This window comes from Equus przewalskii, chromosome 15 (assembly GCF_037783145.1).
Source record: "Equus przewalskii isolate Varuska chromosome 15, EquPr2, whole genome shotgun sequence".
Classification (NCBI taxonomy): Eukaryota; Metazoa; Chordata; class Mammalia; order Perissodactyla; family Equidae; genus Equus; species Equus przewalskii.
Window position 1 is genome coordinate 60908007 of NC_091845.1, and position 15178 is coordinate 60923184.

Consider the following 15178-nt stretch of genomic DNA (forward strand, 5'->3'; position numbering starts at 1 on the left):
TGTTTTGCTATGCTGAAAATGTTTTCAAATAAAATGAATGGTAAAATTGCTATTAAGAAGAGAAAAAATATCCCTAGGTACTTTGGTTTAAAAGTAACATTTTCAATATTTAAACATATTTTCTTTAGGATTTCTTTTTAACTGCTAAAAACCAACAAAAACTGCGTATTTTTGAATTAGATATTTAAAATGTTTTAGATAGAGATAATAAAATTTGAATCAGAAATATTTAGAGGTGTATGACTTATACTTGTAAATCCTACTATGCAGCGGTAAAGATGTTCCTTAAAAGAGACCAAGCTGTATGGTGGGCTTATCTGTAATTAGTGGAAGCAGGAGTTTCCACTATGCCTTGTAACACAAAGAACCCTGAATATCAATCAGCATGTCAGTGTGTTTTCCAAACTGCACCACACATGTGTCCTCTGCCTCCTATAGCTGCATACCTAAAATAGCCTGAAGGTCAAAGCCAGGCAGACACACCCTTGTCACTGAAGGTGCTGACCATGCCTGATACAGTTGAGTTTACTTCTTTCCCTAAAATTATGGAGAAAAAATAAACCCAAAACTCAAGGGCAATCACTACAACAATCTTAAGAGGAAAAAGAGGAGAGAAATAAATTCAAAAGTGGTAGAAGGCAATGATCAGCTCAGACCTCCTTTTCACTAGAAGGCTATTTTTGGAGTCACACATTTTAAGTGCTGTGTAAAGATGGTTGTAAAACAAAGGATGTCTATGAGAAAGTAATGTCCAGCCAATGTGTAAAATGATAGTAATCTGAAATAAGCATAAAATCATCAGGCTACTGACAGCTGCAGAAATTCCACATGCTAAGTTACTCAACAGAAAAGAAATATTAGAGGTTTGAGATGAAAAATACACTGGAATCTGTAATTGAATGAGACAAGCCTCGCCACATGCAGGGCTACTCCGGTCACCAGGATACAAAGCAAACGCCGGGTTACCAGAAGTGCATTTATCAGCCACAGTGATTTATTGAGTGCTTTAATAATACAAGTGTACATCAACTGATCCACAGTCAAAAGTGGCAGGTCCCTAAGAAATTTACAAGCACTTTAAGTAAATCAAAATACATATTATTTTGTTCAATCCAACAGTCTTCTGTGTGGGGGACAGAAGGCTAGTGATAAACAGAGTCTCAGTAATGCACAGTGATTCTGATTGAAGCTTTTGTACAAAAACTTGTTCCCAGTAGCATGCACCCACCAATAAAGACTTCAGTACAAAAAAATTAATCCTAAGCACTACATTTAAGTAGAAACAAGATATAATTCTGAATTCGTGTCTTCCCAAAGACCACATAAAAGGAAAAAAAATCAAAATAAAACGAACAACAACAAAAAACAAAACCACACAGTAATACAAAGCTTTGTAAGAAAGCTCTTACTATTACAGATCCAACATTGTTTGCACTGAAAACAAAAGTTCCCATCCACATTGAGGTGGGAAAAAAACCCCCAAATCTTTCAAGTTAATAGAAATCAAAAAGGGAATAAAACAAGGGGTGGGAGGGAAAGCAAAGGAAGAGGAGGAGAGAGGGAGAAGGGAGTGGGGGATGGATGACATATCATCACAAAACAGTTCAAAATTTAATAAAAATAAGAAAATAAGAACCGAGGTCCAGAGGGGTGGGCAGGGCTACTGATGCACTTGGTGAATGTGCTTGCACAGGTCCGGCGGGGGCGGCAGGCAGCAGGCCCCTATGTGGCATACCGCTTGGTCCACTGTCTGGCCATCCGGTCGTGCTCCGCTCTGTTGGTCATGTACTGTGTGGCAATGCTGCCCACCAGAGGGTCAGCTGGAAAGGAAGCAGAGTCAGGAGTCAGTAAATACAGCACCTCTTCCTCTTTCCAGAGAAGGAGTGTCTGGAAAGCTGGCCCTTGTTCAAGGAGTGGGCCTGGAGGAGGTGAGAAGCTGCTGCTCCCACCTGAAACAGCATCACTTTGGCAATAACCTGCCACTGATAAGCCACATGTCACACCAGCTGCTCCAAGAGTCATCTATCTGTGCTTTTAGTGACACCTCTTCTCATATTTCTTGACAAGTCTTATTCTCTCTCCTTGTCCCCACCACACACTTCTCACCCTCCTCCCCTTGTTTCCAAACTGATACTTCACTGAGAAAATGCAGGTGGGCTGTGGAAGGGAGACTCCAGGGTCAACTCCTTTAGCCCAGGTTGTATCCGAGGCAGTGGTGGTCTATTAGCACTGAGGGCGTACTCACAGCCTCAGCTGAACACAGTCATGCAGCAGCTGGTAGTGAGACCCAATGACACAGGGGAACATGGTCTACTTCTCTCTCCAAATTTGCGAATATCAAAATCTACATGGCCCTTTATTAAAAAAATGCGAATAGATGCTAAGAATAGCTAACACTCACTGATTTACCATGTCCTAAACGTATTAACTACAGAACACCCGGAGAGAGCCGACACCTGAGGAAACTGAAGCACAAGGCGGGAAAGTCACTTGCCAAAGGCAGCGGCACAAGGGGCGGAGCAGGGCTCTGAAAGGAGTCCTCACTCCTAACTGCAGGTGGTGTGGGAGACTGTTCTTTACTCAGACAGGATCAATGTTTAATGAAAAAAATCAAAGCAATTAAAACAAAAGTAATTTAGGTTTCTGGAGATCCCAGAATCCACCCTTCTCCCCCTATTCTCTAATTTCACTCCTTCCCTGACTTTTATTTCCCATTATTTTTGGTGTTGAGAATTTGAATGTATTAGAGCAAGTGGATAAGAAGGAACCAAAAAGGAAAAGGAGAAAAGTTAACAAAGCTAATGTTAAATATGAAAAAGAAAAAAGGCAAAGAATGGAAATGTGCCTATGGTCTAATACCACCCATAACTTGGGAAGATTCTGAGACTCTAACCTAGTAAGTTATTCATGGTCGCATCTTCTCAATATTAAAGGCGCAGCAGAAACATCACCTTTTAATGATCTGTTGAGGCTGACGACAACAAAGCAACTGAGAGCCCTTCTAACCAGACCTTGCTTAAATTTTAACAAACCTTGATTAAGTTTTCTTGTTGTGCTAAGCTTGTTACTGTTTTTCTAGGGAGAGGCCAGTTTCTTACATTCACTTATATCACAAACAACTAACGGACTACTCAGTATATGGGTTTGGTCAGAACTTTTGCCTCTCTGCCTACTCTCATGATTCTTCTCCTTCACTTGCCCAAATGCTGAAACCAAAACTCTATCAGTTAAACCAGCCCAGCCAGGGCTCAAGAAGATTTAAACCAGCAATACTAAATGTAGACACAAAATACCTGGGAATTGACATGGCACTTTTTTGAAAATGTGGCCTTTCAGTTCAGACTAAGTAATGACCTTATTGTCTAAAAAAGGGCCAAAAAGAGGTCTGAGATGCATTTCTCTACCCTCAAAAAAAAAATCATCTTGTTCCAATTTCTGGCAGTGTAGAAGGCAAAGCCTTACGGTGAAACCTGGGCATCCTTAAAGGCTTAAGTCTACATCACTCAAGACAGGTTTTTAGTTAAACAGACTCTATGATAGTGAAACACACTAAAGACCCACCTCTACTTCCTAACTTACTGATGGAGGCAGAGAACAGGCTTAACGTCAGAAGAATGACCAGTGAGGTTAACGTTCTACCTCAAAAGGCAGGTGAAAGGAGGGAGAGGGAGACAGATGAAGGATAGGGAACAGGAAGCTGTGGGGTGGGGAAAAGTGTTACATCAAGTGTTAATACTATTTCAGTAGGGGGAGAGGGGGAAAAACATCTCAGAAACAAGTTAGAGTGCTGACAAAATTAACACGCATTGCGCAAAACTTTTTTTTGTATGCTTAAATAATTAACAGTAAATATCTTTCAGAGTTCCTTTTACCTTTTCAAGTTTGATTTTAAAAAATATTTTTCACCTGTAAAATTATACATTCTAATTTAAAAACAGTAATTAATAATAATTTTAAAAACCATCTCAGACAATACACAAGACAGAAAGTTGTAAGAGAAGACGATGTGTAAATTCACTCAGAGAGAAGTACTGTTAACATTTTGACATATCTTCCTAGACATCTTTTCTAAACATATAATTTAAAAAAGGATTAACTTATAGTCTGCTTTTATAATCTTTAAAAAATCACTATATGGTAAATAACTTATTATATCAGTAATTACAGACCTACTTTATCATTTTTAATATTCATCTGAATTGACAACCAATTTCCTGTTTAGAGACATTTGAGTTCTTTTCAATTTTTGCTTTATAAACAATGCTGTAAAGAACATTATTGTGCATGCATCTCTGCAAATTTATAAAAATCTTAAACTTGTTTAAAGTATAAAAGAAGGAATAAAAGTATAAAATGAAGGAATTTTAAAATTGTGTTATTAATCAAATAGTTTTTAATGCTAAAATATTTTGCTGAATAGAAGAAAGTTAAGACTGCAAGTAAATGAATCGAAACTATGCAGTATATATGTAGCCAATGACTATCACAGTGAACTTAATGGCATAAGACACTCTTTCTTAAAATTTATAATTATGACCCTAAGTAAGGTGGAATCTTGTTATAGGGTTTCATATTGCATGGATACTGATATGCCAGGCATGAAGGATAGTCTCCAAATTACTTGACCTTATTTCTCTAACAATTTCTTTCTAAAAAAGAAGGAAAAATTTCCCATCATTTTTGGTTCCAGATTATTACTACTTTTCCAAGTTTTTATCAATCTTTGAGATTATCATCTATCAGTCTTTCCACTCTTTACTAAAGAAAAAGCACAAGTTCATCACTGGATAAATAAATTGAAATTTAAGTCTCCCACATTTTCTGCCTTTCTTCAGCAATTATTTGAATTTTTGAAAAGAGGAGAGCACGTTCTCACATTGCTCCTCTTACAGCACAAGGTTAGATGATGATGACACTTAATCCTCCCAAATAATAGTGTGGCATGTATAGAGGTTCCCTGAAGCAAAGGTACAGGATTTACAGTGTGGTCAATGGAACAGCCTAGGGGTGGGAGTTGGGTATACAGCGCCCTCCACTAACCAGACCTCTAAACCACATCACCTCATCTGTTCAGTAAAAATCACGTGGTCATTTTTGTTGACACAAAGCTAGCTATGAAATACTAGTCTGAATGAAAGCCTAAGACAGAAAGATCACTGATGAGGGTGACATCTTCTTCCTCCCTCATCTCACCTCTGCCTCCCTACACAGTTCCAGGCACAAAGAGGTGCTATTCAGTAAATGCTCGTGGACTGAATAACAATCTTGATTATTCATAAGTGAGTAAAAGATGATCAGACTGAGTCCTCCGCCAACCTCTCCCATTTTTTTGAGATCTGTGGCATGTGCATTCTTTTCCTTTGGAAGATTAGCCCTGAGCTAACATCTGTCACCAACCCTCTTTTTGTTGAGGAAGACTGGCTCTGAGCTAACATCCTTGCCCTTTACTTTATATGTGGGACGCCTGCCACGGCATGGCTTGATAAGCAGTGCGTAGGTCCACACCTGGGATCCAAACCGGTGAACTCTGGGCTGCCGAAGCAGAATGTGCAAACTTAACCGCTGTGCCACCGGGCCAGCCCCTGGTATATGTACTTTTGATTCTAGAAGAGAAAGGCTCAGACAGCTCCTGTAACCCCGTCTCAAATCTCACGTCTCTCATGGCTGGGGCTACCCTGGAAGTACCCGGGGGTACCCTGAAAGCCAGAAAGGTTTATAGCCCATCCAGAAAGGGAGGAGGGAGACAGAGATCAAGACTAAAGGGGTTAAGAAGCACCTGAATGGTAAGAGGGGAGTGGAGAAAAGACAGGCAGACTGCTGAACTGCTGAGTGATTCTATTTGCAAGGCCAGAGAACATTCTGTCTTGAGTGGTGGGTGGTCAGGAGAAATTTTTTCCATTCTCTTTTTGGATTCCCTTTTCTGAAGCAAGCCTATATGTTTTTAAAGAAACACAAACAAAAATAGTGCAGTATAATGGAAAAGGGCCTGGGCTTTGGATCCAGACTGCCTGGGTTTGTATCTCAGTTCCACCAATAACTGAGTCAACTTGGGCAAATTACTTAGCTTCCCTGTACCTCTGTCTCCTCAGCTGCAAAATGGAGACAATAAGAGTACCTACTCCATAGATTGTTATAAGAATTAAATGAATTCTTGTAAAGCACATACAAAATTTCTTCTATTGTTTTTAAAATTAAGACAAGCAAATTAAGTATTTGCGTACATCTTTTAAAAATATAAATTTGTGGGGCTGGCCCCGTGGCCGAGTGGTTAATTTGCACGCTCTGCTGCAGGCGGCCCAGTGTTTCGTTGGTTCGAGTCCTGGGCGCGGACACGGCACTGCTCGTTGGGCCTCGCTGGGGCGTCGTCCCACATGCTGCGGCTAGAAGGACCCACAGCGAAGAATGTACAGCTATGTACTGGGGGGCTTTGGGGAGAAAAAGGAAAAAAAATAAAATCTTAAAAAAATATATATATAAATTTGTTTGTCTTCTTGAAGACATTCTCTTCAGGTAAAATCCAAAATCCTTAGCATGGCTGCCAAGATCTTCTGTGACCTGGACCTAATCTTTCCAGCCTTCTCTCCCCATGCTTTAAACCAGACTAAACGCCTTGCAGCGTCTTCAGTCAGCTCTGCTCTTTCCTGGCTCTGCACCTTTGCTTCTGTTGCTACCTTTGCCTGGCAGGCTTCTTCTCATCTCTCAATATTTAGCTCAGGCACAGCCTCCTTGGGGATGTCTTCCAGGGGCTTCCTAGCAGTCTATGTGCCCATTTCTGTTTTGTCTGTTCATACCTATATCACTGCACTAAGAATATGCCTTCCAGTTGTCTGTTTACTTATCCATATTTCCCACTGGACTGCAGCCCACACATTCGTTCATTCAGCAAATATTTACTGAGTCCCTGCTATGTACCAGGTACTAGAGAACTAGTGCTAAGCAAATTCCTGCCCTCATGGGACTCTGCCTGTTGACTCTGTATCCCTCTTGTTAACCCTATGTTTACTGTACGGAAAGCATGGATGGATAGAAGAAGATAAATAAATAAGAAACACACACAACATAGCCATAAATAGCAGTTACTCTACAAGGCAGGTGTCCCTCTGTAGCACTAGCATTATAAGTTGGTTCATCATAGAAATTTCTCCTCTATACATGGATTATTAGCAAATGAGAGAAGGGGACATGACGTTGATTCTGATAGTTTTCTTCCCTGTTTCTCCTTTTTTTAAACTTAATTATTTTATTATTGGAATTTGTGGTTTGTAACTTTGTCATTTCTTGAATTCTTCAAGGTTATAAACCGCTGCTTCTCCAGCTGTTCAATTATACCTGTGATTAACATTCTTTTGGCTACCCACCAAGTCACTGGAGGCTTTCTGTGGGTCTGCCTTGGAATGATGAGGAACAGCTCATTTTTCTGTCTTTAATGTAACATTTTCTTCCATGGTTTAGTCTATCCTACTTTTATTTAAATCTTTTATAAAATTAAAAAGTAATAGATGTTCATTATAATAAGTCAAATAATAAAGAAGTATGTATGATGTAAAAAATATTACCTTCTTCCCTATGATTTCCTCTATCCCAATACCTCTTCCATCCTGAGTTATCACCATTAATGGTTTGGTGCTTGTCCTTCCACACTTTTCTTTTTATTTATTTTTAAATCAAATAGGAATCACATGACATTCTGCAACTGGCGTTTTCCTCTCTAACAATATATGTGTGTTTCTAAGATAGTAAAAATAGATCCAGTTCATTATTTCTAGTGATTACAGGGCATTCCTTTGCATAGTTATCCAGCATTATTTTTTCCAGCCCCCTACTAATGCCTATTTAGATTTGATTTGAACTTTCACTATTAGAACTAGTATTACAGTCTTGCATAAGCCTTTGAGCACATGTTTGAGTACTTTGGAGGGTACATTCCTCTAAGTGACAGTGCTAGACCAGAGAGTACACATTTTAAACCTTTGGTAAATATTGCAAAACTGCCCTTCAATAAAAAGATGTACAATTTACCCTGTTTCTGGACATTCTCACCAATACTGCTTTACCGAGCTTTAAAATCTTTTTGTCAAGATAAAAAAAATTGTCATTGTTGTAACTGCATGTAACTTGATGCCTACTGAGGTTTAACATTTTCTCGTGTTCGTTCACTATTTGTATTTCTTCTCCTGTGATTTATTTGTTCATGTCTTTTGTCCATTTTTTTCTTACTAATCTAAAAGAGTACTCTGTATATTATAAATATTAAACATGACTGAAGTTCAGCTTTGGCCTCAGTACTCAGCCAAAATCAGCTTTAGTCTTTGGAAGACTGAATAGACAGATGCCTGCTTGGATGACATTTCCAGCTTTACTGAACTTGTGGAGATCAAAGATCACATAGGTTATCATCATATTTAATAAGCATAATACCATCATTTGGACTTATTGCTAATATCTGAATACTGGTTTAAAAAATATTGATAAGTATTAGGACTGTAACTTGGGACTGAAAATCTCTTTCAGCCAAAGACAAACAATATGATACACAAGGAAAGGTTTGTAACTGCCTTTATACGTATTCACACAAATGTTCAAACTGAGATGGAAGAGCAGCTATCGCATGTGAAAAAGCTGCTGGAACAAAACAAGTCTTAATATTGTTTGCTGTGCATACTAATGCTGACAGAAAAGGACTTGGTAACAACCAATGGCTGCCAGCAGAGAAAGCAGGACATCCAATAATTGTGGGAAGTAGCAAATGAACGTAAAAATATTAGAAATAAAAATGTGAGGGCAAAAATCCTACATCTTAAATATTCAGACAGCGTTTTCTTTAAGCATTGCACGCATTAAGTTTTAGTTTGTGGGAGTGCTTCAGTGACACTGCACCATTACAATCAGCCAAATCTTTAGGTCTAGAGTTGGGGAGGTTAGTCTTTACCTTTTTGTTATTATTAGAGAAAAAGGAAAGCTTATTGATCGGATAGCAAAATATCCGTTAATAGTAACCTACATTGGCATAGGTAGCCCCCCTCCAATTCATGATTTTTATCAGGTAAAAAGATCTATTTAAGTATTGCAAATGTGCAGAGGAACCATCTAGCAGCTGGCAGTGCTGAGAGATTATATTGCTACATCATGATGACAAACTTTAAAAACATACTGCATTTTTAATAATAAAATTATATCATTTAAATTCTTAAAATAAAACTTCATATGTATTCTTGTATCTCAGAAGATCGTTTAATGATGGGAACATTCAGCCTTGCCTTAGGCTGTTCTTTGATTTTAACACTAGCTGTTCAGTATTCAGCCAAAATAAATTCAGTGTACCTCTAAGGATAATACTATTTATCTATTATGTGTGGAAGAAATACTTTCTCCCAGTATATCATTTGCCCTTTAATCTAGTTTATGATGTCTCTTGCCATAAAGAAGTCTAAAATTTTTAAGTAGTTAAACATGTCAACCTTTCCTTATTATTTTCTGGTTTGATGTCATGCTTATTTACAAAGGGCCTCTCCATTCATTTCAGTATTTTAGAAATACTCTCCTATATTTACACATAGTAACTTTTATGTGCAATGCTAGCTTTAACAAACACAAGATTCCTATACATATCTGGACCTGATTCTGCACTTGACATTCTTTCAACAGATTAATTTGTCTTTGGCTTTATTTCTTCCTCCTGTTTTCTTAAATAGTTTTATAGTATGTTTTGATATCCGGTAGGGTAAGTTCTCATTCTTTCCCATTTCTTTCCTTCACTAAAATTTTATTTGGAGAATCCTAATCTTGATGAGGTTAAGACTTAGAGCAATTAAAGCTATTTCACCCCAGAGGTATAAAAATCTCATGTTTCTTTGAAGAATGTCAACAAGATTTAGGAGTATCTGAATTCCTCTGGGTCTACTAACTAAAAGTCAAGTGAGTAGGACAAAGTTAAGGTTTTTGTATTTTGGAGTGTGGGGAAACAGACTATTAATTATAGGCCTAACCCAAACCAGAAAGATTGTTAAGTATCTCGAAAAGACATACACACATACACACACACACACATAGAGTGTGTGTGTGGCACTCATAAAATGATTTAGGGAGAAAATTATCAAGTTCGTGATTTAAACCAAATGGTAGATATTATCAAGCTAGATTTAAATTTGAGAATACTAAGTAAAACTGCATACGAGTCTAACAAGATATGCTGTAACTCCAGAATTAATAACTAGCAATGCTAAAAGAGGTACTGAGTAAACGAATACCTCATTATTAAAAGTTAAATTACATAAAGTTACAATTAAATAATTTATAAACAAAGATAAATACTTAAAAATCATTTCTTAATTACTTTACTGCTGTTATTTATCCTCATAGTTTTTTTTTTTATGTCCACTGTTTGTGTATGGTGGACAACACCAGTGTGCCACCATGCATCTTATCACAATTATGTATTCAGTAAGATCATCTATGTAGCCTGAAATTGGAAAATGCTACAAATTAGGACTCATTTATTGTTTTGTTGACTGTCTACAGTTAAAAGTGATGGAGAAAATGCTACTAATGCTGATTAAACTTAAAAGTGTATCATGTCTAGAGTCCCAACAATGTGAATAGCATTAAAAATTGGCGGAAATATTCTTCCAGTATTTGAAACTATTATCTGATTCAGCAAAAAAGCTGCTCCTGACACTGACTAAAAAGTGAAATTCCAACATCTTTCTTGTTTCACTTTTGTCTTAGTTCTTAACTTAAATGAAAGTATCACCCAACATTCATGTTAGAACTACACTTGTTTGTCGGTTGCAACCATAAGATGGCTACAGACAATAGCTTTTGACAAAAATCACTGAAAGTCGCCCTTCTGCCTCATTGCCTCCAAGAAAGCAAGATGGGTCACCAGTACTTCTACTAGAGCCATCCAAGAAAACTTGGCCAGGGTTCTTGTTCTTGTTCTTGCTCAAACTGGCAGGGTCTTGTTCAGAAATACGGCCTCAGCATGTGCCGACAGTGTTTCCATCAGTATGTGAAGGATATAGGCTTTAAGTTGGACGAAGTGAATGTCCCTGAATGGGTCCAGGACATCTACCTTACTGCAGAAACAACGCTAGCTCTTTGTACAGAAAAAAACCTTAAAAAAAACCCACAACCCACTCAAAGTCTTTTGGAAGAATCAATTGGCTATATGGAATTTGCATTAGAGTATTGCATATTATCTATAAATTGTGTACCACACATTCTTTATACATCAGTAAAATGTATACTAAACTTAACATTACGTACATTTGCACATACTACCATCCTACTCTCGCACCCAGCCAGTTGTTAAACATTTACCACTACACCACTGGGGAAGGGGTTAGTTAACCAAGGAGGCTGAGTTAGGGCTGGATCTTCCACACCAGGGAACTGGGAAGTGAGGTCTCCAAATTACGCAACGTGAAGCAGTACTTTGTCACCCAGAAGGCATGGATGGCAAGACGGTGCTTGCTAAAGAAGCAGGGAGGATGGTAAACCATGGAAAATTAGGCAAAGAACACTAGGTAATCAATCATTACCTGGCCCCCATGCCTAGGAGTTAGGCCTTGAAAAGGAAAAGAAAGGAGGGATCTGAGAATCAGAACATGTTCCATCCACCCTAATGGAGTATAAGGAGGAAATCAGATTTAAACCAGGTATGAGATGGGAGTTTAAAAATGAACCAGATTGACCTCCTAATAACTGAAAGTAACCTGAATAGTATCAGATCTGCTAAATATTGTTAAGGGCTAGAAAAGCAAGGTTCAATAAAACATGGCCTAGGGCAGTGATTTGGAGAAAATTAAAACCATTCCATACTAATGCCTCCTGAGTTGAGACTGCTCAATAAACAATAAAAATACATTGGCTATAACCTAAAGTTAACTGTTGATAAAATACTTGTAAAAACTTCAAAACTCATTCTATAAGCCTACATAGCTGCGCTATGTACATTAAATCGATGAGTGTTTTGAAATATAAAGCTGTTAGATAGACTCATCTAAAGAATAGCACAGATGGTGCATTCTTACTGAGAAGCTATTGGATTGCAATTCCAGTTAAGCGATCATTCCTAATGAACTCTCCAAAAATACTCTTACAGCAGAGGACTTGTTTATGACACCAGAGATTCACATGTTACTTTCCCTGAAATCCACTGCAAAAAGCTGTGGCTGCAGCAAGAAGGAAAGAGTCAAAGATGCCAAGATACTGAAGCTAGATTTTTTTAAAAAGTAGCTTTATTGAGATATAATTCACATACCATAGGATTTACCCCTTTAAAGTGTACACTTCAATGGTTTTTAGGACATTCATAGAGTTATGCCACCATTACCACAATCCATTTTAGAATACTTTCATCACCCCAAAAAGAAATCTTGTGCCTATTAGCAAGTCCTCTAGCCCTAAGTATCCAGTAATCTACTTTCTGTCTCTATATATTTGACTATTCTGAACATTTTATATAAATGGAATCATACAACATGTGGTCTTTTGTGACTGGCTACTTTCACAAAGTGTAATGTTTTCAAGGTTCATCCATGTTGTAGCATGTATGCAACAGTACTTCACTCCTTTTCACTGCCAAAAAGTATTCTACCGTATGAAAATACCACATTATATATATCCATTCATTAGTTGATGGACATGTAGGTAGTTTTTACTTTTTGACTATTATAAACAATGCTGCTATTAATATTTTTGTTCAACTTTTACATGGACATGTTTTTATTTCCCTTGGGTTGATATCTAGAAGTGGAATGGCTTGCTCATTAGTAACTATGTTTAACCATTAGAGGAAGTACCAAAGTGCTGTCCAAGAGGATGCACCATTTTACATCCCCATTAGCAACGTGTGAGGATTCCAATTCTCCATATCCTCACCAACACTTGTGATTAGTGAGGACGCTAGATTTTAAAGAGAAAATAGCTTATGCCTCATTGGCCTATACCCACCAGGTATCCATTTTTAAAAAAAAATATATTCTTTACAAACATTTGTTCCTGCCAACTATGGAAAATAAATTCTCTTAAATTGGAGTATTTTTCTTATGATCTCTAGCTATGAGAGACTGAAGATTATCTTGATCCCCTCTTCCCTCTATTTCCAACCCTGATGGAAGTAAAAATGACAACAATAATCTAAGGAGAGGGTTTGTAATGTATACCTTTTCTTCAAAATAAAAATTTATTCCACAGTCCTCAAATGTAGTCCACCCACTAAAACTAGTATTCTAATACATCAATTTTTCCCTCATACAGCCTTTTCTGTTCACGCTCGTAATTAGCGGCTAAGTGTGGGACAGAGAGAGCTTCAAGAGTGGGTGTGAATATAGCAGTCATGCTCTAGATCCTATCACACATGACCATAGTCTCCATCACATCCAGGAATCTGGACTTGAGTCCAGAGATATAAATAACCCAAATCAGAGCCAGAGCTGGACAAGAATCTCAGTGGTTTCAGTTTACTAGATCATTCTGACTGCCTTTGAGTGCTGGAAATCTGTAGTTGAGGCAGCCTGGTGAGTTACATGGATGCTGTCTATGCTGAGGGGTGACTTTCCACTGATGGTATGGGCTTTGATTTGGGCTGAGGCCTTGCTCTTATCCTCTCCTCCAAAAGGCATGTTGTTGAATCCTCTGCTAAAGCTGGAACCCAACCATTACCTCTTATCAAGGAGGGCACTTATCACTCTGTGCTTGCCAACTCCCTCCCCTCCTTGAGAGTAGGCAGTGGCTGTTTTTCAGTCTTGCATCACAAAACCAGCAGAGTATCTGGGGCACTGTAGATAACCATTCAATAAATATTTGTGTAATAAATGAATTAATTGGTAATCAGACCCAAGACTGGTCAGGATGGAATTTAGTTTGTAGGTGGTATTAGGTTCCTGGCTAGACATCCTTCCTCCTTCCCATGCTTGAGGCTAAATGATATTTATACCTATAGGATTAGTGGCTCTTCAAGTCACTGACTTAATAGTAAGCATTTGGGCAGCCCCGTTGTAATTTTTTTGTGGTTCAATACTCGGCTATCTCTGCTTTGAGTCTAAAGCAGACAATATGATGTATTTCCTATAATCAACTTCTTGCTTTGTCTTCAAGCTTCTCTGCTATTTCCTTCTTTTAGTGCCTGAAGGTTTCAGTTCTCATAATTTATAAAGATTCTTATATTTAGTAGTTTTCTGTTTTATTGACATCTTTCCTGAACTTGAACCTACTGTTGTTTTAACCCCTTGGACAACATGTTGTACCACTAGACCAAACTTTGCCTATATTTACTGCTTTTTCACCTACTTCTGCTTTAGCCAAGTGGGCAAGTGTATTTCCAGGATTCAAACTCTTACTGTATCATTCTGATATAGGCAGAGAATCACATCCAAACAAATTCTAATTTCTAATATATCATATTCTAATATATCATAGGCGGTAAATTGTGAACCTTGTTTTCCATTTTTCTGCTAGCAGAAAATGGGGATGGCTTAGTGAGGTGACAGGAGGGTTAACCCACTGGGTACCATGAACTGATTAAGTAATATTCACTGGTCTTAGAATGCATCCTTGTTGCTCACCAAGATTGGCCTGGAAATTTGTGGGAGACCAGGCACAAGCAAGTTCACACAGTCACCAGTGATGCTGTCAGAGTGGTTAGGAAACCAAGTCCTGGGGATTCTGATTCCCAAATACCTCTTGGCTCCTCCCCTCTTCTTCTTCTTCATGGCCTCTGTCACCTCTTACATGGACCATCAAAATACCTTCTTGAACATCTCCCTATCTTCAGTCGCTCCACTCCTAGATGAACTAAGCTTTAGTCTCTAAAGGCACAAACCTAGTCATGCAAACCTAGTCATCCCTCTTTCAAAACCTTCTATTTCCTGTCTCCCTCCTCCCCCACCACGATACCCCCAGTGGCAAGGCCAAGTATGCATAAAGATGTATCTTTGTCAATAACCTTTCTGATGTCCCAGAGGCTTTTTACCCATTAAATTATTTTTTCAATATCCTAATCATACTTTTATCTTCAGTGAGGGCTCTTCTAAAGTTTTGCATTCCTCTTTAGTTCTTAGTGTTTCTGGAGGAAACACAAGTTTTCAAAAGAGGCAAACACGTTAAAGTGAGAGAATACTATAACACAGAATAGTGTGGAATCATTGTTCAAAAAGGAAAATTCCTGATAAAAAAC

The 15178-nt window shown here is 38.1% G+C and overlaps 1 protein-coding gene across 6 annotated transcripts in view; it reads right to left on the minus strand.

Moving 5' to 3' along the window:
- Window positions 1-972: 972 nt before the first annotated feature.
- Window positions 973-15178, minus strand: part of LOC103555851 (ubiquitin-conjugating enzyme E2 E2) — a 343281-nt gene continuing 329075 nt past the window's right edge. For all 6 annotated transcript variants that reach the window (XR_011527545.1, XR_011527547.1, XM_070577491.1 and 3 more), the window contains one exon: window positions 973-1820. Coding sequence is in view for 4 of the 6 variants with exons in the window: in XM_070577491.1 (XP_070433592.1) it covers window positions 1723-1820 (98 nt within the window). In the remaining 2 variants the exon portion in view is untranslated. The remainder of the gene's footprint in view (window positions 1821-15178) is intronic.